Source organism: Oncorhynchus mykiss, chromosome 19, assembly GCF_013265735.2.
Source record: "Oncorhynchus mykiss isolate Arlee chromosome 19, USDA_OmykA_1.1, whole genome shotgun sequence".
Classification (NCBI taxonomy): domain Eukaryota; kingdom Metazoa; phylum Chordata; class Actinopteri; order Salmoniformes; family Salmonidae; genus Oncorhynchus; species Oncorhynchus mykiss.
Genome location: NC_048583.1, coordinates 65924310 through 65951648, shown reverse-complemented (window position 1 = coordinate 65951648; position 27339 = coordinate 65924310). Strand labels below are relative to the sequence as shown.

General features: G+C 45.4%; 1 protein-coding gene across 1 annotated transcript in view; it reads left to right on the top strand.

Moving 5' to 3' along the window:
- The window catches only part of LOC110514564 (GDNF family receptor alpha-4-like), a 155698-nt gene that overhangs the window by 37444 nt on the left and 90915 nt on the right, over positions 1–27339 (top strand). The window contains exons 3-5 of the mRNA XM_036953844.1: positions 754–834; positions 5382–5609; positions 5980–6097. Coding sequence (XP_036809739.1) covers positions 754–834; positions 5382–5609; positions 5980–6097 — 427 coding nt within the window. The remainder of the gene's footprint in view (positions 1–753; positions 835–5381; positions 5610–5979; positions 6098–27339) is intronic.

Sequence of the window (27339 nt, the reverse complement as noted above, 5' to 3'; positions counted from 1 at the left end):
CAGTCTATATAACACCTAGCCCTAATCTATAGTACCAGTCTATATAACACCTAGCCCTAATCTATAGTACCAGTCTATATAACACCTAGCCCTAATCTATAGTACCAGTCTATATAACACCTAGCCCTAATTTATATTACCAGTCTATATAACACCTAGCCCTAATCTCTAGTACCAGTCTATATAACACCTAGTCCTAATCTATAGTACCAGTCTGTCCTACATGGTGAGATTATAACACCTAGTCCTAATCTATAGTACCAGTCTATATAACACCTAGTCAGGGAGAGATAGAGGACAAGGAGCGAGAGAGAGAGGACAGGGAGAGAGAGAGGACAGGTAGAGGGAGAGAGAAGACAAGGAGATAATGGGACCGGTTGAAAGAGAGTGGGACAGGGAGATTGAGAGTGGACAGGGAGAGAGAGAGGACAGGGAGAGGGAGAGAGAGGACAAGGAGAGAAAGGGACAGGTTGAGAGAGAGAGGGACAGCGAGAGAGAGAGAGAGAGAGAGAGGACAAGGAGAGAATGGGACAGGTTGATAGAGAGAGAGGGACAGGGAGAGACGAACTGTCTCAGTATCTATTGGAGCCTGCATAGTGAGACCACAGGAAAGGCCAGGGAAGATGTCAGTGTTCAAAGATCAGGAACCCTAGTCTGTAACTACTTTGTCAGCTCGACTGTATGTCCACCTACTTCAATTCCTAAACATTTATTGGGTGATTCCTGAAAACATTGACGTGTGTCTGTCTGCAGGACTGAGTCTGGTGGAGAGTTACCCGTACGAACCAGAGGAGAGGGGCTTCGACTACGTACGCCTGGCCTACATGGCTGCAGGTGAGTGTTTCCCCTGGGGGTAGATAGAGGGGGGCAGCTATAGTCATGTGCCTCTATCACTGCAGGTGAGTGTTTACCCTGGGGGTAGATAGAGGGGGGCAGCTATAGTCCTGTGCCTCTATCACTGCAGGTGAGTGTTTACCCTGGGGGTAGATAGAGGGGGGCAGCTATAGTCATGTGCCTCTATCACTGCAGGTGAGTGTTTACCCTGGGGGTAGATAGAGGGGGGCAGCTATAGTCCTGTGCCTCTATCACTGCAGGTGAGTGTTTACCCTGGGGGTAGATAGAGGGGGGCAGCTATAGTCCTGGCCTACATGGCTGCGGGTGAGTGTTTACCCTGGGGGTAGATAGAGGGGGGCAGCTATAGTCCTGTGCCTCTATCACTGCAGGTGAGTGTTTACCCTGGGGGTAGATAGAGGGGGGCAGCTATAGTCCTGTGCCTCTATCACTGCAGGGGAGTGTTTACCCTGGGGGTAGATAGAGGGGGACAGCTATAGTCCTGTGCCTCTATCACTGCAGGGGAGTGTTTACCCTGGGGGTAGATAGAGGGGGGCAGCTATAGTCCTGTGCCTCTATCACTGCAGGTGAGTATTTACCCTGGGGGTAGATAGAGGGGGGCAGCTATAGTCCTGTGCCTCTATCACTGCAGGGGAGTGTTTCCCCTGGGGGTAGATAGAGGGGGGCAGCTATAGTCATGTGCCTCTATCACTGCAGGTGAGTGTTTACCCTGGGGGTAGATAGAGGGGGGCAGCTATAGTCCTGTGCCTCTATCACTGCAGGTGAGTGTTTACCCTGGGGGTAGATAGAGGGGGGCAGCTATAGTCATGTGCCTCTATCACTGCAGGGGAGTGTTTCCCCTGGGGGTAGATAGAGGGGGGCAGCTATAGTCATGTGCCTCTATCACTGCAGGTGAGTGTTTACCCTGGGGGTAGATAGAGGGGGGCAGCTATAGTCCTGTGCCTCTATCACTGCAGGTGAGTGTTTACCCTGGGGGTAGATAGAGGGGGGCAGCTATAGTCATGTGCCTCTATCACTGCAGGTGAGTGTTTACCCTGGGGGTAGATAGAGGGGGGCAGCTATAGTCCTGGCCTACATGGCTGCGGGTGAGTGTTTACCCTGGGGGTAGATAGAGGGGGACAGCTATAGTCCTGTGCCTCTATCACTGCAGGGGAGTGTTTACCCTGGGGGTAGATAGAGGGGGGCAGCTATAGTCCTGTGCCTCTATCACTGCAGGTGAGTATTTACCCTGGGGGTAGATAGAGGGGGGCAGCTATAGTCCTGTGCCTCTATCACTGCAGGGGAGTGTTTACCCTGGGGGTAGATAGAGGGGGGCAGCTATAGTCCTGTGCCTCTATCACTGCAGGGGAGTGTTTACCCTGGGGGTAGATAGAGGGGGGCAGCTATAGTCCTGTGCCTCTATCACTGCAGGGGAGTGTTTACCCTGGGGGTAGATAGAGGGGGGCAGCTATAGTCCTGTGCCTCTATCACTGCAGGTGAGTGTTTACCCTGGGGGTAGATAGAGGGGGGCAGCTATAGTCCTGTGCCTCTTTCACTGCAGGTGAGTATTTACCCTGGGGGTAGATAGAGGGGGGCAGCTATAGTCCTGTGCCTCTATCACTGCAGGGGAGTGTTTACCCTGGGGGTAGATAGAGGGGGGCAGCTATAGTCCTGGCCTACATGGCTGCAGGTGAGTGTTTACCCTGGGAGTAGATAGATGGGGCCTGCGGACAACTCTCGTAACCTGTCTGTGTGTCTACCCTGGGACCAACTAGACTAACCTGTCTGTGTGTCTACCCTGGGACCAACTAGACTAACCTGTCTGTGTGTCTACCCTGGGACCAACTAGACTAACCTGTCTGTTTGTCTTCCCTGGGACCAACTAGACTAACCTGTCTGTGTGTCTTCCCTGGGACCAACTAGACTAACCTGTCTGTGTGTCTACCCTGGGTCCAACTAGACTAACCTGTCTGTGTGTCTACCCTGGGACCAACTAGACTAACCTGTCTGTGTGTCTACCCTGGGACCAACTAGACTAACCTGTCTGTGTGTCTTCCCTGGGACCAACTAGACAAACCTGTCTGTTTGTCTTCCCTGGGACCAACTAGACTAACCTGTCTGTGTGTCTTCCCTGGGACCAACTAGACTAACCTGTCTCATGATATGTCACTTTTAAGTTGCATGTATTTGGTCAGTCCAAAATTACTTTATATTTCTGCCATGGAAATACATGTATTTCCTATTACCATTTGCGGTTTCTATGCCTTTAGTTTTCCCATGTGGACCAATTTATCTGTGAATTGTGAAAAGCTAATTAATTTTCCTTGCTTATCCTTTGAAGATCGTCATGTGAAAAGATTCTGGGGACGAGCATGTACATCTTCAATATGTACCCATTGTTCGTCTTTAGGGGTTGGAGGTGTTCACCGACCACCACAGATAAACTCACTCTTCGTGCCTGTTTCATTAAACTATGATCATTCTCAACATTTTGATGCCATATTTATATAATTATATAAAATACATGCAATTAATTTTTCAGCAACAGGTTTCTGTGCCAATGCAACACACAACCAATAAATAAAGCATACGGACTTCGGCCACTTCAATATCATGGTTTGTGTTTTCAACAACACAATAAATAGACTATGTCAATCTGGACAAACAGAAAACACATCCCTCCCTGCCTTGTAGGCTTATCCAATACGTAGTCAGGCAGATTTTCTTTTAAATCTGAAAAATCCTGAGCAGTCAGAATGACTGATTTATCTGTTCTAATGTCAACCAGATAACCAAATAGCTACCCAGACTACCTGCGTTGACTCATCACATACACTGCTGCCACTGTTTATCTCTCACTGTATTCCTAGTTATGTCTACATATCTACCTCAATGACCTCATAGCCCTGCACATCGACTCAGTACTGGTACCTCTGTATATAGCCATGTTATTGCCTGGTACTCCTGCACATCGACTCAGTACTGGTACCTCTGTATATAGCCATGTTATTACCTGGTACTCTGCACATTGACTCAGTACTGGTACCTCTGTATATAGCCATGTTATTGCCTGGTACTCCTGCACATTGACTCAGTACTGGTACCTCTGTATATAGCCATGTTATTGCCTGGTACCCCTGCACATCGACTCAGTACTGGTACCTCTGTATATAGCCATGTTATTGCCTGGTACTCCTGCACATAGATGGGTTAGTCAGGAATCACATAGATGGGTTAGTCAGGAATCACGTAGGTGGGTTAGTCAGGAATCACGTAGATGGGTTAGTCAGGAATCACATAGATGGGTTAGTCAGGAATCACATAGATGGGTTAGTTAGGAATCACGTAGATGGGTTAGTCAGGAATCACATAGATGGGTTAGTCAGGAATCACATAGATGGGTTAGTCAGGAATCACATAGATGGGTTAGTCAGGAATCACATAGATGGGTTAGTCAGGAATCACATAGATGGGTTAGTCAGGAATCACATAGATGGGTTAGTCAGGAATCACGTAGGTGGGTTAGTCAGGAATCACGTAGATGGGTTAGTCAGGAATCACATAGATGGGTTAGTCCGGAATCACGTAGATGGGTTAGTCAGGAATCACGTAGATGGGTTAGTCAGGAATCACATAGATGGGTTAGTCAGGAATCACATAGATGGGTTAGTCAGGAATCACATAGATGGGTTAGTCAGAAGGCTTCATTTGGTGTTGTGAAGGGATAGAAATGGAGGAGCTGGCTCTCTGCTCTTCATTCACCCTCAATATATATATATATACACGCACGCACACACGCACACACACACACACACACACACACACACACACACACACACACACACACACACACACAGCTCTGCATTAACCCTCCAAAATATGATATTAAACGATGAGGGCTAATTAAACTCAGTGTCCAGACAGAACAGACACATCCAACACTTGATTCATGTTATATTTAGTAACTTCTACAGATAAGACTTATTTGAGATTGCTTTTTAATTTACAAAGAATGAATCCTTTTCATTTAATTTCCAGATGCAGGAGGCTTATCACTAAAAACTTCAATTAGTCTTATTAATCATTGGGACAGACATCCTGTTTGGGTCCTGGTCAGAAGACACTCTGTTTGGGTCCTGGTCAGAAGACACTCTGTTTGGGTCCTGGTCAGAAGACACTCTGTTTGGGTCCTGGTCAGAAGACACTCTGTATGGGTCCTGGTCAGGTTTAGGGATCCCTACATAGGGGACAGGGTTAGGGACCACTACATAGGGGACAGGGTTAGGGACCACTACATAGGGGACAGGGTTAGGGACCACTTCATAGGGGACAGGGTTAGGGACCACTACATAGGGGACAGGGTTAGGGACCACTACATAGGGGACAGGGTTAGGGACCACTACATAGGGGACAGGGTTAGGGACCAGACTTAAAGTCAACATTTACTCAATCAAATGTATTTTTAAAATGTATTTATAGTTATTATTTATAATGAAGCTGTTTTTACATAATCCGATGTCACAAAGTGCTATGCCTTGTTTTGTTTCCAGCAGATGAGGTGGGCATAACGACGTTGAACCGTTGTCTGGACGCGGCGAAGGCGTGTAACGTGGACGAGACCTGTCAGAAGCTCCGTACGGAATACGTCTCGGCCTGCATCCAGCCGTCGGCCCGCTCAGGCCCCTGTAACAGAGCCAGGTGTAACAAGGCTCTCAGGAAGTTCTTCGACCGGGTCCCGCCTGACTACACCCACCAGCTGCTGTTCTGCCCCTGCACAGGTAGGAGAGGGGGGTAGTGTGTAGTGTGGGTGTGTATAGTGTGTGGGTGTGTGTGTGTGTGGGTGTGTATAGTGTGTGGGTGTGGGTGTGTATAGTGTGTGTAGTGTGGGTGTGGGTGTGTATAGTGTGTGTAGTGTAGTGTGTGGGTGTGTATAGTGTGTGTAGTGGGTGTGTGAGTGTAAGTGTAGTGTGTGGGTGTGTGAGTGTAAGTGTAGTGTGTGGGTGTGTGTGTTTGAGTGTAAGTGTGGTGTGTGAGTGTAAGTGTAGTGTGTGGGTGTGTGAGTGTAAGTGTAAGTGTAGTGTGTGGGTGTGTGTGTTTGAGTGTAGTGGGTGGGTGAGTGTGTAACTAACCCAGTCTAACCCTGTCCAGACATGGCGTGCGCTGAGAGACGGAGACAGACCATCATACCAGCCTGCTCCTACGAGGACCAAGACAAACGCAACTGTCTGGCTGCACTGCGCATCTGTAGGAACGACTACGTATGCAGGTAGGGCTGGGTTGGCTGGGTGGGTGGGTTGGCTGGGTGGGTTGGCTGGGTGGGTTGGCTGGGTTGGTTGACTGGGTTGGTTGACTGGGTGGGTGGGTGTATGGCTGGGTGGGTTGACTGGGTGGGTGGGTGTATGGGTGGGTTGGCTGGGTGGGTTGACTGGGTGTATGGGTGGGTTGGCTGGGTGCGTGGGTGTATGGGTGGGTTGGCTGGGTGGGTGGGTTGGCTGGTTGGGTGGGTGGATGTGCAGCTTTGTGTGTTCGCATGTATATTTGTTTGGGTGTGTTGAGACCATACGTTTCCACAGAGTCTCTAGAGGTATTCTGTTGGAGGGTCCAGTTCAACATACTACACTGTTGGATGGTCCAGTTCAACATACTACACTGTTGGATGGTCCAGTTCAACATACTACACTGTTGGATGGTCCAGTTCAACATACTATACTGTTGGAGGGTCCAGTTCAACATACTACACTGTTGGATGGTCCAGTTCAACATACTACACTGTTGGAGGGTCCAGTTCAACATACTACACTGTTGGAGGGTCCAGTTCAACATACTACACTGTTGGAGGGTCCAGTTCAACATACTACACTGTTGGATGGTCCAGTTCAACATACTACACTGTTGGATGGTCCAATTCAACATACTACACTGTTGGATGGTCCAGTTCAACATACTACACTGTTGGATGGTCCAGTTCAACATACTACTATGGTACACAGTTGGAGGGTCCAGTTCAACATACTACTCTGGTACACAGTTGGAGGGTCCAGTTCAACATACTACACTGTTGGAGGGTCCAGTTTAACATACTATACTGTTGGAGGGTCCAGTTCAACATACTATACTATTGGATTGTCCAGTTCAACATACTACTATGGTACACAGTTGGAGGGTCCAGTTCAACATACTATACTGTTGGAAGATCCATTTCAACATACTACACTGTTGGAGGGTCCAGTTTAACATACTATACTGTTGGAGGGTCCAGTTCAACATACTATACTGTTGGAGGGTCCAGTTCAACATACTACACTGTTGGAGGGTCCAGTTTAACATACTATGCTGTTGGAGGGTCCAGTTCAACATACTATACTATTGGATTGTCCAGTTCAACATACTACTATGGTACACAGTTGGAGGGTCCAGTTCAACATACTACTCTGTTGGATGGTCCAGTACAACATACTATACTGTTGGAGGGTCCAGTTCAACATACTACACTGTTGGAGGGTCCAGTTTAACATACTATACTGTTGGAGGGTCCAGTTCAACATACTATACTGTTGGAGGGTCCAGTTCAACATACTACACTGTTGGAGGGTCCAGTTTAACATACTATACTGTTGGAGGGTCCAGTTCAACATACTATACTGTTGGATTGTCCAGTTCAACATACTACTATGGTACACAGTTGGAGGGTCCAGTTCAACATACTACTCTGTTGGATGGTCCAGTACAACATACTATACTGTTGGAGGGTCCAGTTCAACATACTATACTATTGGATTGTCCAGTTCAACATACTACTATGGTACACAGTTGGAGGGTCCAGTTCAACATACTACTCTGTTGGATGGTCCAGTACAACATACTATACTGTTGGAGGGTCCAGTACAACATACTATACTGTTGGAGGGTCCAGTTCAACATACTACTATGGTACACAGTTGGAGGGTCCAGTTCAACATACTACTCTGTTGGATGGTCCAGTACAACATACTATACTGTTGGAGGGTCCAGTACAACATACTATACTGTTGGATGGTCCAGTTCAACATACTACACTGTTGGAGGGTCCAGTTCAACATACTACACTGTTGGATGGTCCAGTTCAACATACTACACTGTTGGAGGGTCCATTTCAACATACTATACTGTTGGAGGGTCCAGTTCAACATACTACACTGTTGGATGGTCCAGTTCAACATACTACACTGTTGGATGGTCCAGTTCAACATACTACACTGTTGGATGGTCCAGTTCAACATACTATACTGTTGGAGGGTCCAGTTCAACATACTACACTGTTGGAGGGTCCAGTTCAACATACTACACTGTTGGATGGTCCAGTTCAACATACTACACTGTTGGATGGTCCAGTTCAACATACTATACTGTTTAGGGTCCAGTTCAACATACTACACTGTTGGATGGTCCAGTTCAACATACTACACTGTTGGATGGTCCAGTTCAACATACTATACTGTTGGAGGGTCCAGTTCAACATACTATACTATTGGATTGTCCAGTTCAACATACTACTATGGTACACAGTTGGAGGGTCCAGTTCAACATACTACTCTGTTGGATGGTCCAGTGCAACATACTATACTGTTGGAGGGTCCAGTTCAACATACTACACTGTTGGAGGGTCCAGTTCAACATACTACACTGTTGTAGGGTCCAGTTCAACATACTACACTGTTGGATGGTCCAGTTCAACATACTACACTGTTGGATGGTCCAGTTCAACATACTACACTGTTGGATGGTCCAGTTCAACATACTATACTGTTGGATTGTCCAGTTCAACATACTACTATGGTACACAGTTGGAGGGTCCAGTTCAACATACTACTCTGTTGGATGGTCCAGTACAACATACTATACTGTTGGAGGGTCCAGTTCAACATACTATACTGTTGGAGGGTCCAGTTCAACATACTACACTGTCTGAGGGTCCAGTTCAACATACTACACTGTTGGATGGTCCAGTTCAACATACTACACTGTTGGAGGGTCCAGTTCAACATACTACACTGTTGGAGGGTCCAGTTCAACATACTACACTGTTGGAGGGTCCAGTTTAACATACTACACTGTTGGAGGGTCCAGTTCAACATACTACACTGTTGGAGGGTCCAGTTCAACATACTACACTGTTGGATGGTCCAGTTCAACATACTACACTGTTGGATGGTCCAGTTCAACATACTATACTGTTGGAGGGTCCAGTTCAACATACTACACTGTTGGATGGTCCAGTTCAACATACTACACTGTTGGATGGTCCAGTTCAACATACTACACTGTTGGATGGTCCAGTTCAACATACTATACTGTTGGAGGGTCCAGTTCAACATACTACACTGTTGGAGGGTCCAGTTCAACATACTACACTGTTGGATGGTCCAGTTCAACATACTATACTGTTGGATGGTCCAGTTCAACATACTATACTGTTGGAGGGTCCAGTTCAACATACTACACTGTTGGATGGTCCAGTTCAACATACTATACTGTTGGATGGTCCAGTTCAACATACTACACTGTTGGAGGGTCCAGTTCAACATACTACACTGTTGGAGGGTCCAGTTCAACATACTACACTGTTGGAGGGTCCAGTTCAACATACTACACTGTTGGATGGTCCAGTTCAACATACTACACTGTTGGATGGTCCAGTTCAACATACTATACTGTTGGAGGGTCCAGTTCAACATACTACACTGTTGGATGGTCCAGTTCAACATACTACACTGTTGGATGGTCCAGTTCAACATACTACACTGTTGGATGATCCAGTTCAACATACTATGCTGTTGGAGGGTCCAGTTCAACATACTACACTGTTGGAGGGTCCAGTTCAACATACTACACTGTTGGATGGTCCAGTTCAACATACTATACTGTTGGATGGTCCAGTTCAACATACTATACTGTTGGAGGGTCCAGTTCAACATACTACACTGTTGGATGGTCCAGTTCAACATACTACACTGTTGGATGGTCCAGTTCAACATACTACACTGTTGGAGGGTCCAGTTCAACATACTACACTGTTGGATGGTCCAGTTCAACATACTATACTGTTGGAGCTTCCAGTTCAACATACTATAGTATTGGATTGTCCAGTTCAACATACTACTATGGTACACAGTTGGAGGGTCCAGTTCAACATACTACTCTGTTGGATGGTCCAGTACAACATACTATACTGTTGGAGGGTCCAGTTCAACATAATACTATGGTACACAGTTGGAGGGTCCAGTTCAACATACTACTCTGTTGGATGGTCCAGTACAACATACTATACTGTTGGAGGGTCCAGTACAACATACTATACTGTTGGAGGGTCCAGTTCAAGATACTACACTGTTGGATGGTCCAGTTCAACATACTACACTGTTGGAGGGTCCAGTTCAACATACTACACTGTTGGAGGGTCCAGTTCAACATACTACACTGTTGGAGGGTCCAGATCAACATACTACACTGTTGGAGGGTCCAGTTCAACATACTACACTGTTGGAGGGTCCAGTTCAACATACTACACTGTTGGATGGTCCAGTTCAACATACTACACTGTTGGATGGTCCAGTTCAACATACTACACTGTTGGATGGTCCAGTTCAACATACTATACTGTTGGAGGGTCCAGTTCAACATACTACACTGTTGGAGGGTCCAGTTCAACATACTACACTGTTGGATGGTCCAGTTCAACATACTATACTGTTGGATGGTCCAGTTCAACATACTATACTGTTGGAGGGTCCAGTTCAACATACTACACTGTTGGATGGTCCAGTTCAACATACTACACTGTTGGATGGTCCAGTTCAACATACTACACTGTTGGAGGGTCCAGTTCAACATACTACACTGTTGGATGGTCCAGTTCAACATACTATACTGTTGGAGGGTCCAGTTCAACATACTATACTATTGGATTGTCCAGTTCAACATACTACTATGGTACACAGTTGGAGGGTCCAGTTCAACATACTACTCTGTTGGATGGTCCAGTACAACATACTATACTGGTGGAGGGTCCAGTTCAACATACTACACTGTTGGATGGTCCAGTGCAACATACTATACTGTTGGAGGGTCCAGTTCAACATACTACACTGTTGGATGGTCCAGTTCAACATACTACACTGTTGGATGGTCCAGTTCAACATACTATACTGTTGGAGGGTCCAGTTCAACATACTACACTGTTGGAGGGTCCAGTTCAACATACTATACTGTTGGAGGGTCCAGTTCAACATACTACACTGTTGGAGGGTCCAGTTTAACATACTATACTGTTGGAGGGTCCAGTTCAACATACTATACTGTTGGATTGTCCAGTTCAACATACTACTATGGTACACAGTTGGAGGGTCCAGTTCAACATACTACTCTGTTGGATGGTCCAGTACAACATAATATACTGTTGGAGGGTCCGGTACAACATACTATACTGTTGGAGGGTCCAGTTCAACATACTACACTGTTGGAGGGTCCAGTTCAACATACTACACTGTTGGATGGTCCAGTTCAACATACTACAATGTTGGAGGGTCCAGTTCAACATACTACACTGTTGGAGGGTCCAGTTCAACATACTACACTGTTGGAGGGTCCAGTTCAACATATTACACTGTTGGAGGGTCCAGTTCAACATACTACACTGTTGGAGGGTCCAGTTCAACATACTACACTGTTGGATTGTCCAGTTCAACATACTACACTGTTGGATGGTCCAGTTCAACATACTACACTGTTGGATGGTCCAGTTCAACATACTATACTGTTGGAGGGTCCAGTTCAACATACTACACTGTTGGATGGTCCAGTTCAACATACTATACTGTTGGATGGTCCAGTTCAACATACTATACTGTTGGAGGGTCCAGTTCAACATACTACACTGTTGGATGGTCCATTTCAACATACTACACTGTTGGATGGTCCAGTTCAACATACTACACTGTTGGAGGGTCCAGTTTAACATACTATACTGTTGGAGGGTCCAGTTCAACATACTATACTATTGGATTGTCCAGTTCAACATACTACTATGGTACACAGTTGGAGGGTCCAGTTCAACATACTACTCTGTTGGATGGTCCAGTGCAACATACTATACTGTTGGAGGGTCCAGTTCAACATACTACACTGTTGGAGGGTCCAGTTCAACATACTACACTGTTGGAGGGTCCAGTTCAACATACTACACTGTTGGATGGTCCAGTTCAACATACTACACTGTTGGATGGTCCAGTTCAACATACTACACTGTTGGATGGTCCAGTTCAACATACTATACTGTTGGATTATCCAGTTCAACATACTACTATGGTACACAGTTGGAGGGTCCAGTTCAACATACTACTCTGTTGGATGGTCCAGTACAACATACTATACTGTTGGAGGGTCCAGTTCAACATACTATACTGTTGGAGGGTCCAGTTCAACATACTACACTGTTGGAGGGTCCAGTTCAACATACTACACTGTTGGATGGTCCAGTTCAACATACTACACTGTTGGAGGGTCCAGTTCAACATACTACACTGTTGGAGGGTCCAGTTCAACATACTACACTGTTGGAGGGTTCAGTTCAACATACTACACTGTTGGAGGGTCCAGTTCAACATACTACACTGTTGGAGGGTCCAGTTCAACATACTACACTGTTGGATGGTCCAGTTCAACATACTATACTGTTGGAGGGTCCAGTTCAACATACTACACTGTTGGAGGGTCCAGTTCAACATACTACACTGTTGGATGGTCCAGTTCAACATACTACACTGTTGGAGGGTCCAGTTCAACATACTACACTGTTGGATGGTCCAGTTCAACATACTATACTGTTGGAGGGTCCAGTTCAACATACTATACTATTGGATTGTCCAGTTCAACATACTACTATGGTACACAGTTGGAGGGTCCAGTTCAACATACTACTCTGTTGGATGGTCCAGTACAACATACTATACTGTTGGAGGGTCCAGTTCAACATACTACACTGTTGGAGGGTCCAGTTCAACATACTACACTGTTGGATGGTCCAGTTCAACATACTACACTGTTGGATGGTCCAGTTCAACATACTATACTGTTGGAGGGTCCAGTTCAACATACTACACTGTTGGATGGTCCAGTTCAACATACTACACTGTTGGATGGTCCAGTTCAACATACTACACTGTTGGAGGGTCCAGTTTAACATACTATACTGTTGGAGGGTCCAGTTCAACATACTATACTATTGGATTGTCCAGTTCAACATACTACTATGGTACACAGTTGGAGGGTCCAGTTCAACATACTACTCTGTTGGATGGTCCAGTGCAACATACTATACTGTTGGAGGGTCCAGTTCAACATACTACACTGTTGGAGGGTCCAGTTCAACATACTACACTGTTGGAGGGTCCAGTTCAACATACTACACTGTTGGATGGTCCAGTTCAACATACTACACTGTTGGATGGTCCAGTTCAACATACTACACTGTTGGATGGTCCAGTTCAACATACTATACTGTTGGATTATCCAGTTCAACATACTACTATGGTACACAGTTGGAGGGTCCAGTTCAACATACTACTCTGTTGGATGGTCCAGTACAACATACTATACTGTTGGAGGGTCCAGTTCAACATACTATACTGTTGGAGGGTCCAGTTCAACATACTACACTGTTGGAGGGTCCAGTTCAACATACTACACTGTTGGATGGTCCAGTTCAACATACTACACTGTTGGAGGGTCCAGTTCAACATACTACACTGTTGGAGGGTCCAGTTCAACATACTACACTGTTGGAGGGTTCAGTTCAACATACTACACTGTTGGAGGGTCCAGTTCAACATACTACACTGTTGGATGGTCCAGTTCAACATACTACACTGTTGGATGGTCCAGTTCAACATACTATACTGTTGGAGGGTCCAGTTCAACATACTACACTGTTGGAGGGTCCAGTTCAACATACTACACTGTTGGATGGTCCAGTTCAACATACTACACTGTTGGAGGGTCCAGTTCAACATACTACACTGTTGGATGGTCCAGTTCAACATACTATACTGTTGGAGGGTCCAGTTCAACATACTATACTATTGGATTGTCCAGTTCAACATACTACTATGGTACACAGTTGGAGGGTCCAGTTCAACATACTACTCTGTTGGATGGTCCAGTACAACATACTATACTGTTGGAGGGTCCAGTTCAACATACTACACTGTTGGAGGGTCCAGTTCAACATACTACACTGTTGGAGGGTCCAGTTCAACATACTACACTGTTGGATGGTCCAGTTCAACATACTACACTGTTGGAGGGTCCAGTTCAACATACTACACTGTTGGATGGTCCAGTTCAACATACTACACTGTTGGATGGTCCAGTTCAACATACTACACTGTTGGATGGTCCAGTTCAACATACTACACTGTTGGAGGGTCCAGTTTAACATACTACACTGTTGGAGGGTCCAGTTTAACATACTATACTGTTGGAGGGTCCAGTTCAACATACTATACTATTGGATTGTCCAGTTCAACATACTACTATGGTACACAGTTGGAGGGTCCAGTTCAACATACTACTCTGTTGGATGGTCCAGTGCAACATACTATACTGTTGGAGGATCCAGTTCAACATACTACTCTGTTGGAGGGTCCAGTTCAACATACTACACTGTTGGAGGGTCCAGTTCAACATACTACACTGTTGGATGGTCCAGTTCAACATACTACACTGTTGGATGGTCCAGTTCAACATACTACACTGTTGGATGGTCCAGTTCAACATACTATACTGTTGGAGGGTCCAGTTCAACATACTACACTGTTGGAGGGTCCAGTTCAACATACTACACTGTTGGATGGTCCAGTTCAACATACTATACTGTTGGATGGTCCAGTTCAACATACTATACTGTTGGAGGGTCCAGTTCAACATACTATACTGTTGGAGGGTCCAGTTCAACATACTACACTGTTGGAGGGTCCAGTTCAACATACTACACTGTTGGATGGTCCAGTTCAACATACTACACTGTTGGAGGGTCCAGTTCAACATACTACACTGTTGGATGGTCCAGTTCAACATACTATACTGTTGGAGGGTCCAGTTCAACATACTATACTATTGGATTGTCCAGTTCAACATACTACTATGGTACACAGTTGGAGGGTCCAGTTCAACATACTACTCTGTTGGATGGTCCAGTACAACATACTATACTGTTGGAGGGTCCAGTTCAACATACTACACTGTTGGAGGGTCCAGTTCAACATACTACACTGTTGGATGGTCCAGTTCAACATACTACACTGTTGGAGGGTCCAGTTCAACATACTACACTGTTGGATGGTCCAGTTCAACATACTACACTGTTGGAGGGTCCAGTTCAACATACTACACTGTTGGATGGTCCAGTTCAACATACTACACTGTTGGATGGTCCAGTTCAACATACTACACTGTTGGATGGTCCAGTTCAACATACTACACTGTTGGAGGGTCCAGTTTAACATACTACACTGTTGGAGGGTCCAGTTTAACATACTATACTGTTGGAGGGTCCAGTTCAACATACTATACTATTGGATTGTCCAGTTCAACATACTACTATGGTACACAGTTGGAGGGTCCAGTTCAACATACTACTCTGTTGGATGGTCCAGTGCAACATACTATACTGTTGGAGGATCCAGTTCAACATACTACTCTGTTGGAGGGTCCAGTTCAACATACTACACTGTTGGAGGGTCCAGTTCAACATACTACTCTGTTGGATGGTCCAGTTCAACATACTATACTGTTGGATGGTCCAGTTCAACATACTATACTGTTGGAGGGTCCAGTTCAAATCAAATCAAATCAAATCAAATCAAATCAAATTTTATTTGTCACATACACATGGTTAGCAGATGTTAATGCGAGTGTAGCGAAATGCTTGTGCCTCTAGTTCCGACAATGCAGTAATAACAAGTAATCTAACTAACAATTCCAAAACTACTGTCTTGTACACAGTGTAAGGGGATAAAGAATATGTACATAAGGATATATGAATTAGTGATGGTACAGAGCAGCATAGGCAAGATACAGTAGATGGTATCGGGTACAGTATGTACAAATGAGATGAGTATGTAAACAAAGTGGCATAGTATAGTATAAAGTGGCTAGTGATACATGTATTACATAAGGATACCGTCGATGATATAGAGTACAGTATATACGTATGCATATGAGATGAATAATGTAGGGTAAGTAACATTTATATAAGGTAGCATTGTTTAAAGTGGCTAGTGATATATTTACATCATTTCCCATCAATTCCCATTATTAAAGTGGCTGGAGTTGAGTCAGTGTCAGTGTGTTGGCAGCAGCCACTCAGTGTTAGTGGTGGCTGTTTAACAGTCTGATGGCCTTGAGATAGAAGCTGTTTTTCAGTCTCTCGGTCCCAGCTTTGATGCACCTGTACTGACCTCGCCTTCTGGATGATAGCGGGGTGAACAGGCAGTGGCTCGGGTGGTTGATGTCCTTGATGATCTTTATGGCCTTCCTGTGACATCGGTTGGTGTAGGTGTCCTGGAGGGCAGGTAGTTTGCCCCCGGTGATGCGTTGTGCAGACCTCACTACCCTCTGGAGAGCCTTACGGTTGAGGGCGGTGCAGTTGCCATACCAGGCGGTGATACAGCCCGCCAGGATGCTCTCGATTGTGCATCTGTAGAAGTTTGTGAGTGCTTTTGGTGACAAGCCGAATTTCTTCAGCCTCCTGAGGTTGAAGAGGCGCTGCTGCGCCTTCTTCACGATGCTGTCTGTGTGAGTGGACCAATTCAGTTTGTCTGTGATGTGTATGCCGAGGAACTTAAAACTTGCTACCCTCTCCACTACTGTTCCATCGATGTGGATAGGGGGGTGTTCCCTCTGCTGTTTCCTGAAGTCCACAATCATCTCCTTAGTTTTGTTGACGTTGAGTGTGAGGTTGTTTTCCTGACACCACACTCCGAGGGCCCTCACCTCCTCCCTGTAGGCCGTCTCATCGTTGTTGGTAATCAAGCCTACCACTGTTGTGTCGTCCGCAAACTTGATGATTGAGTTGGAGGCGTGCGTGGCCACGCAGTCGTGGGTGAACAGGGAGTACAGGAGAGGGCTCAGAACGCAACCTTGTGGGGCCCCAGTGTTGAGGATCAGCGGGGAGGAGATGTTGTTGCCTACCCTCACCACCTGGGGGCGGCCCGTCAGGAAGTCCAGTACCCAGTTGCACAGGGCGGGGTCGAGACCCAGGGTCTCGAGCTTGATGACGAGCTTGGAGGGTACTATGGTGTTGAATGCCGAGCTGTAGTCGATGAACAGCATTCTCACATAGGTATTCCTCTTGTCCAGATGGGTTAGGGCAGTGTGCAGTGTGGTTGAGATTGCATCGACTGTGGACCTATTTGGGCGGTAAGCAAATTGGAGTGGGTCTAGGGTGTCAGGTAGGGTGGAGGTGATATGGTCCTTGACTAGTCTCTCAAAGCACTTCATGATGACGGATGTGAGTGCTACGGGGCGGTAGTCATTTAGCTCAGTTACCTTAGCTTTCTTGGGAACAGGAATAATGGTGGCCCTCTTGAAGCATGTGGGAACAGCAGACTGGTATAGCGATTGATTGAATATGTCCGTAAACACACCGGCCAGCTGGTCTGCGCATGCTCTGAGGGCGCGGCTGGGGATGCCATCTGGGCCTGCAGCCTTGCGAGGGTTAACACGTTTAAATGTCTTACTCACCTCGGCTGCAGTGAAGGAGAGACCGCATGTTTTCGTTGCAGGCCGTGTCAGTGGCACTGTATTGTCCTCAAAGCAGGCAAAAAAGTTATTTAGTCTGCCTGGGAGCAAGACATCCTGGTCCGTGACTGGGCTGGGTTTCTTCCTGTAGTCCGTGATTGACTGTAGACCCTGCCACATGCCTCTTGTGTCTGAGCCGTTGAATTGAGATTCTACTTTGTCTCTGTACTGGCGCTTAGCTTGTTTGATAGCCTTGCGGAGGGAATAGCTGCACTGTTTGTATTCGGTCATGTTACCAGACACCTTGCCCTGATTAAAAGCAGTGGTTCGCGCTTTCAGTTTCACACGAATGCTGCCATCAATCCACGGTTTCTGGTTAGGGAATGTTTTAATCGTTGCTATGGGAACGACATCTTCAACGCACGTTCTAATGAACTCGCACACCGAATCAGCGTATTCGTCAATGTTGTTATCTGACGCAATACGAAACATCTCCCAGTCCACGTGATGGAAGCAGTCTTGGAGTGTGGAGTCAGCTTGGTCGGACCAGCGTTGGACAGACCTCAGCGTGGGAGCCTCTTGTTTTAGTTTCTGTCTGTAGGCAGGGATCAACAAAATGGAGTCGTGGTCAGCTTTTCCGAAAGGGGGGCGGGGCAGGGCCTTATATGCGTCGCGGAAGTTAGAGTAACAATGGTCCAAGGTCTTTCCTCCCCTGGTTGCGCAATCGATATGCTGATAAAATTTGGGGAGTCTTGTTTTCAGATTAGCCTTGTTAAAATCCCCAGCTACAATGAATGCAGCCTCCGGATAAATTGTTTCCAGTTTGCAGAGAGTTCAACATACTACACTGTTGGATGGTCCAGTTCAACATACTACACTGTTGGATGGTCCAGTTCAACATACTATACTGTTGGAGGGTCCAGTTCAACATACTATACTATTGGATTGTCCAGTTCAACATACTACTATGGTACACAGTTGGAGGGTCCAGTTCAACATACTACTCTGTTGGATGGTCCAGTACAACATACTACACTGTTCGAGGGTCCAGTTCAACATACTACACTGTTGGATGGTCCAGTTCAACATACTACACTGTTGGAGGGTCCAGTTCAACATACTACACTGTTGGAGGGTCCAGTTCAACATACTACACTGTTGGAGGGTCCAGTTTAACATACTATACTGTTGGAGGGTCCAGTTCAACATACTATACTGTTGGATTGTCCAGTTCAACATACTACTATGGTACACAGTTGGAGGGTCCAGTTCAACATACTACACTGTTGGATGGTCCAGTTCAACATACTACACTGTTGGAGGGTCCAGTTCAACATACTACACTGTTGGAGGGTCCAGTTCAACATACTACACTGTTGGAGGGTCCAGTTCAACATACTACACTGTTGGAGGGTCCAGTTCAACATACTATACTGTTGGACAGTCCAGTTCAACATACTATACTGTTGGAAGGTCCAGTTCAACATACTACACTGTTGGATGGTCCAGTTCAACATACTACACTGTTGGATGGTCCAGTTCAACATACTACACTGTTGGAGGGTCCAGTTCAACATACTACACTGTTGGATGGTCCAGTTCAACATACTATCCTGTTGGAGGGTCCAGTTCAACATACTGTTGGAGGGTTCAGTTTAACATACTACTATGGTATACTGTTGGATGGTCCAGTTCAACATACTATACTGTTGGAGGGTCCTGTTCACATACTATACTGTTGGAGGGTCCAGTTCAACATACTACTATGGTATACTGTTGGATGGTCCAGTTCAACATACTATACTGTTGGATGGTCCAGTTCAACATACTACACTGTTGGAGGGTCCAGTTCAACATACTACACTGTTGGAGGGTCCAGTTCAACATACTACACTGTTGGAGGGTCCAGTTCAACATACTACTATGGTATACTGTTGGATGGTCCAGTTCAACATACTATACTGTTGGATGGTCCAGTTCAACATACTACACTGTTGGAGGGTCCAGTTCAACATACTACACTGTTGGAGGGTCCAGTTCAACATACTACACTGTTGGAGGGTCCAGTTCAACATACTACACTGTTGGAGGGTCCAGTTCAACATACTACTATGGTATACTGTTGGATGGTCCAGTTCAACATACTATACTGTTGGATGGTCCAGTTCAACATACTACACTGTTGGAGGGTCCAGTTCAACATACTACACTGTTGGATGGTCCAGTTCAACATACTACACTGTTGGATGGTCCAGTTCAACATACTATACTGTTGGAGGGTCCAGTTCAACATACTACACTGTTGGATGGTCCAGTTCAACATACTACACTGTTGGATGGTCCAGTTCAACATACTACACTGTTGGATGATCCAGTTCAACATACTATGCTGTTGGAGGGTCCAGTTCAACATACTACACTGTTGGAGGGTCCAGTTCAACATACTACACTGTTGGATGGTCCAGTTCAACATACTATACTGTTGGATGGTCCAGTTCAACATACTATACTGTTGGAGGGTCCAGTTCAACATACTACACTGTTGGATGGTCCAGTTCAACATACTACACTGTTGGATGGTCCAGTTCAACATACTACACTGTTGGAGGGTCCAGTTCAACATACTACACTGTTGGATGGTCCAGTTCAACATACTATACTGTTGGAGCTTCCAGTTCAACATACTATAGTATTGGATTGTCCAGTTCAACATACTACTATGGTACACAGTTGGAGGGTCCAGTTCAACATACTACTCTGTTGGATGGTCCAGTACAACATACTATACTGTTGGAGGGTCCAGTTCAACATAATACTATGGTACACAGTTGGAGGGTCCAGTTCAACATACTACTCTGTTGGATGGTCCAGTACAACATACTATACTGTTGGAGGGTCCAGTACAACATACTATACTGTTGGAGGGTCCAGTTCAAGATACTACACTGTTGGATGGTCCAGTTCAACATACTACACTGTTGGAGGGTCCAGTTCAACATACTACACTGTTGGAGGGTCCAGTTCAACATACTACACTGTTGGAGGGTCCAGTTCAACATACTACACTGTTGGAGGGTCCAGTTCAACATACTACACTGTTGGAGGGTCCAGTTCAACATACTACACTGTTGGATGGTCCAGTTCAACATACTACACTGTTGGATGGTCCAGTTCAACATACTACACTGTTGGATGGTCCAGTTCAACATACTATACTGTTGGAGGGTCCAGTTCAACATACTACACTGTTGGAGGGTCCAGTTCAACATACTACACTGTTGGATGGTCCAGTTCAACATACTATACTGTTGGATGGTCCAGTTCAACATACTATACTGTTGGAGGGTCCAGTTCAACATACTACACTGTTGGATGGTCCAGTTCAACATACTACACTGTTGGATGGTCCAGTTCAACATACTACACTGTTGGAGGGTCCAGTTCAACATACTACACTGTTGGATGGTCCAGTTCAACATACTATACTGTTGGAGGGTCCAGTTCAACATACTATACTATTGGATTGTCCAGTTCAACATACTACTATGGTACACAGTTGGAGGGTCCAGTTCAACATACTACTCTGTTGGATGGTCCAGTACAACATACTATACTGGTGGAGGGTCCAGTTCAACATACTACACTGTTGGATGGTCCAGTGCAACATACTATACTGTTGGAGGGTCCAGTTCAACATACTACACTGTTGGATGGTCCAGTTCAACATACTACACTGTTGGATGGTCCAGTTCAACATACTATACTGTTGGAGGGTCCAGTTCAACATACTACACTGTTGGAGGGTCCAGTTCAACATACTATACTGTTGGAGGGTCCAGTTCAACATACTACACTGTTGGAGGGTCCAGTTTAACATACTATACTGTTGGAGGGTCCAGTTCAACATACTATACTGTTGGATTGTCCAGTTCAACATACTACTATGGTACACAGTTGGAGGGTCCAGTTCAACATACTACTCTGTTGGATGGTCCAGTACAACATAATATACTGTTGGAGGGTCCGGTACAACATACTATACTGTTGGAGGGTCCAGTTCAACATACTACACTGTTGGAGGGTCCAGTTCAACATACTACACTGTTGGATGGTCCAGTTCAACATACTACAATGTTGGAGGGTCCAGTTCAACATACTACACTGTTGGAGGGTCCAGTTCAACATACTACACTGTTGGAGGGTCCAGTTCAACATATTACACTGTTGGAGGGTCCAGTTCAACATACTACACTGTTGGAGGGTCCAGTTCAACATACTACACTGTTGGATTGTCCAGTTCAACATACTACACTGTTGGATGGTCCAGTTCAACATACTACACTGTTGGATGGTCCAGTTCAACATACTATACTGTTGGAGGGTCCAGTTCAACATACTACACTGTTGGATGGTCCAGTTCAACATACTATACTGTTGGATGGTCCAGTTCAACATACTATACTGTTGGAGGGTCCAGTTCAACATACTACACTGTTGGATGGTCCATTTCAACATACTACACTGTTGGATGGTCCAGTTCAACATACTACACTGTTGGAGGGTCCAGTTTAACATACTATACTGTTGGAGGGTCCAGTTCAACATACTATACTATTGGATTGTCCAGTTCAACATACTACTATGGTACACAGTTGGAGGGTCCAGTTCAACATACTACTCTGTTGGATGGTCCAGTGCAACATACTATACTGTTGGAGGGTCCAGTTCAACATACTACACTGTTGGAGGGTCCAGTTCAACATACTACACTGTTGGAGGGTCCAGTTCAACATACTACACTGTTGGATGGTCCAGTTCAACATACTACACTGTTGGATGGTCCAGTTCAACATACTACACTGTTGGATGGTCCAGTTCAACATACTATACTGTTGGATTATCCAGTTCAACATACTACTATGGTACACAGTTGGAGGGTCCAGTTCAACATACTACTCTGTTGGATGGTCCAGTACAACATACTATACTGTTGGAGGGTCCAGTTCAACATACTATACTGTTGGAGGGTCCAGTTCAACATACTACACTGTTGGAGGGTCCAGTTCAACATACTACACTGTTGGATGGTCCAGTTCAACATACTACACTGTTGGAGGGTCCAGTTCAACATACTACACTGTTGGAGGGTCCAGTTCAACATACTACACTGTTGGAGGGTTCAGTTCAACATACTACACTGTTGGAGGGTCCAGTTCAACATACTACACTGTTGGAGGGTCCAGTTCAACATACTACACTGTTGGATGGTCCAGTTCAACATACTATACTGTTGGAGGGTCCAGTTCAACATACTACACTGTTGGAGGGTCCAGTTCAACATACTACACTGTTGGATGGTCCAGTTCAACATACTACACTGTTGGAGGGTCCAGTTCAACATACTACACTGTTGGATGGTCCAGTTCAACATACTATACTGTTGGAGGGTCCAGTTCAACATACTATACTATTGGATTGTCCAGTTCAACATACTACTATGGTACACAGTTGGAGGGTCCAGTTCAACATACTACTCTGTTGGATGGTCCAGTACAACATACTATACTGTTGGAGGGTCCAGTTCAACATACTACACTGTTGGAGGGTCCAGTTCAACATACTACACTGTTGGATGGTCCAGTTCAACATACTACACTGTTGGATGGTCCAGTTCAACATACTATACTGTTGGAGGGTCCAGTTCAACATACTACACTGTTGGATGGTCCAGTTCAACATACTACACTGTTGGATGGTCCAGTTCAACATACTACACTGTTGGAGGGTCCAGTTTAACATACTATACTGTTGGAGGGTCCAGTTCAACATACTATACTATTGGATTGTCCAGTTCAACATACTACTATGGTACACAGTTGGAGGGTCCAGTTCAACATACTACTCTGTTGGATGGTCCAGTGCAACATACTATACTGTTGGAGGGTCCAGTTCAACATACTACACTGTTGGAGGGTCCAGTTCAACATACTACACTGTTGGAGGGTCCAGTTCAACATACTACACTGTTGGATGGTCCAGTTCAACATACTACACTGTTGGATGGTCCAGTTCAACATACTACACTGTTGGATGGTCCAGTTCAACATACTATACTGTTGGATTATCCAGTTCAACATACTACTATGGTACACAGTTGGAGGGTCCAGTTCAACATACTACTCTGTTGGATGGTCCAGTACAACATACTATACTGTTGGAGGGTCCAGTTCAACATACTATACTGTTGGAGGGTCCAGTTCAACATACTACACTGTTGGAGGGTCCAGTTCAACATACTACACTGTTGGATGGTCCAGTTCAACATACTACACTGTTGGAGGGTCCAGTTCAACATACTACACTGTTGGAGGGTCCAGTTCAACATACTACACTGTTGGAGGGTTCAGTTCAACATACTACACTGTTGGAGGGTCCAGTTCAACATACTACACTGTTGGATGGTCCAGTTCAACATACTACACTGTTGGATGGTCCAGTTCAACATACTATACTGTTGGAGGGTCCAGTTCAACATACTACACTGTTGGAGGGTCCAGTTCAACATACTACACTGTTGGATGGTCCAGTTCAACATACTACACTGTTGGAGGGTCCAGTTCAACATACTACACTGTTGGATGGTCCAGTTCAACATACTATACTGTTGGAGGGTCCAGTTCAACATACTATACTATTGGATTGTCCAGTTCAACATACTACTATGGTACACAGTTGGAGGGTCCAGTTCAACATACTACTCTGTTGGATGGTCCAGTACAACATACTATACTGTTGGAGGGTCCAGTTCAACATACTACACTGTTGGAGGGTCCAGTTCAACATACTACACTGTTGGAGGGTCCAGTTCAACATACTACACTGTTGGATGGTCCAGTTCAACATACTACACTGTTGGAGGGTCCAGTTCAACATACTACACTGTTGGATGGTCCAGTTCAACATACTACACTGTTGGATGGTCCAGTTCAACATACTACACTGTTGGATGGTCCAGTTCAACATACTACACTGTTGGAGGGTCCAGTTTAACATACTACACTGTTGGAGGGTCCAGTTTAACATACTATACTGTTGGAGGGTCCAGTTCAACATACTATACTATTGGATTGTCCAGTTCAACATACTACTATGGTACACAGTTGGAGGGTCCAGTTCAACATACTACTCTGTTGGATGGTCCAGTGCAACATACTATACTGTTGGAGGATCCAGTTCAACATACTACTCTGTTGGAGGGTCCAGTTCAACATACTACACTGTTGGAGGGTCCAGTTCAACATACTACACTGTTGGATGGTCCAGTTCAACATACTACACTGTTGGATGGTCCAGTTCAACATACTACACTGTTGGATGGTCCAGTTCAACATACTATACTGTTGGAGGGTCCAGTTCAACATACTACACTGTTGGAGGGTCCAGTTCAACATACTACACTGTTGGATGGTCCAGTTCAACATACTATACTGTTGGATGGTCCAGTTCAACATACTATACTGTTGGAGGGTCCAGTTCAACATACTATACTGTTGGAGGGTCCAGTTCAACATACTACACTGTTGGAGGGTCCAGTTCAACATACTACACTGTTGGATGGTCCAGTTCAACATACTACACTGTTGGAGGGTCCAGTTCAACATACTACACTGTTGGATGGTCCAGTTCAACATACTATACTGTTGGAGGGTCCAGTTCAACATACTATACTATTGGATTGTCCAGTTCAACATACTACTATGGTACACAGTTGGAGGGTCCAGTTCAACATACTACTCTGTTGGATGGTCCAGTACAACATACTATACTGTTGGAGGGTCCAGTTCAACATACTACACTGTTGGAGGGTCCAGTTCAACATACTACACTGTTGGATGGTCCAGTTCAACATACTACACTGTTGGAGGGTCCAGTTCAACATACTACACTGTTGGATGGTCCAGTTCAACATACTACACTGTTGGAGGGTCCAGTTCAACATACTACACTGTTGGATGGTCCAGTTCAACATACTACACTGTTGGATGGTCCAGTTCAACATACTACACTGTTGGATGGTCCAGTTCAACATACTACACTGTTGGAGGGTCCAGTTTAACATACTACACTGTTGGAGGGTCCAGTTTAACATACTATACTGTTGGAGGGTCCAGTTCAACATACTATACTATTGGATTGTCCAGTTCAACATACTACTATGGTACACAGTTGGAGGGTCCAGTTCAACATACTACTCTGTTGGATGGTCCAGTGCAACATACTATACTGTTGGAGGATCCAGTTCAACATACTACTCTGTTGGAGGGTCCAGTTCAACATACTACACTGTTGGAGGGTCCAGTTCAACATACTACTCTGTTGGATGGTCCAGTTCAACATACTATACTGTTGGATGGTCCAGTTCAACATACTATACTGTTGGAGGGTCCAGTTCAAATCAAATCAAATCAAATCAAATCAAATCAAATTTTATTTGTCACATACACATGGTTAGCAGATGTTAATGCGAGTGTAGCGAAATGCTTGTGCCTCTAGTTCCGACAATGCAGTAATAACAAGTAATCTAACTAACAATTCCAAAACTACTGTCTTGTACACAGTGTAAGGGGATAAAGAATATGTACATAAGGATATATGAATTAGTGATGGTACAGAGCAGCATAGGCAAGATACAGTAGATGGTATCGGGTACAGTATGTACAAATGAGATGAGTATGTAAACAAAGTGGCATAGTATAGTATAAAGTGGCTAGTGATACATGTATTACATAAGGATACCGTCGATGATATAGAGTACAGTATATACGTATGCATATGAGATGAATAATGTAGGGTAAGTAACATTTATATAAGGTAGCATTGTTTAAAGTGGCTAGTGATATATTTACATCATTTCCCATCAATTCCCATTATTAAAGTGGCTGGAGTTGAGTCAGTGTCAGTGTGTTGGCAGCAGCCACTCAGTGTTAGTGGTGGCTGTTTAACAGTCTGATGGCCTTGAGATAGAAGCTGTTTTTCAGTCTCTCGGTCCCAGCTTTGATGCACCTGTACTGACCTCGCCTTCTGGATGATAGCGGGGTGAACAGGCAGTGGCTCGGGTGGTTGATGTCCTTGATGATCTTTATGGCCTTCCTGTGACATCGGTTGGTGTAGGTGTCCTGGAGGGCAGGTAGTTTGCCCCCGGTGATGCGTTGTGCAGACCTCACTACCCTCTGGAGAGCCTTACGGTTGAGGGCGGTGCAGTTGCCATACCAGGCGGTGATACAGCCCGCCAGGATGCTCTCGATTGTGCATCTGTAGAAGTTTGTGAGTGCTTTTGGTGACAAGCCGAATTTCTTCAGCCTCCTGAGGTTGAAGAGGCGCTGCTGCGCCTTCTTCACGATGCTGTCTGTGTGAGTGGACCAATTCAGTTTGTCTGTGATGTGTATGCCGAGGAACTTAAAACTTGCTACCCTCTCCACTACTGTTCCATCGATGTGGATAGGGGGGTGTTCCCTCTGCTGTTTCCTGAAGTCCACAATCATCTCCTTAGTTTTGTTGACGTTGAGTGTGAGGTTGTTTTCCTGACACCACACTCCGAGGGCCCTCACCTCCTCCCTGTAGGCCGTCTCATCGTTGTTGGTAATCAAGCCTACCACTGTTGTGTCGTCCGCAAACTTGATGATTGAGTTGGAGGCGTGCGTGGCCACGCAGTCGTGGGTGAACAGGGAGTAC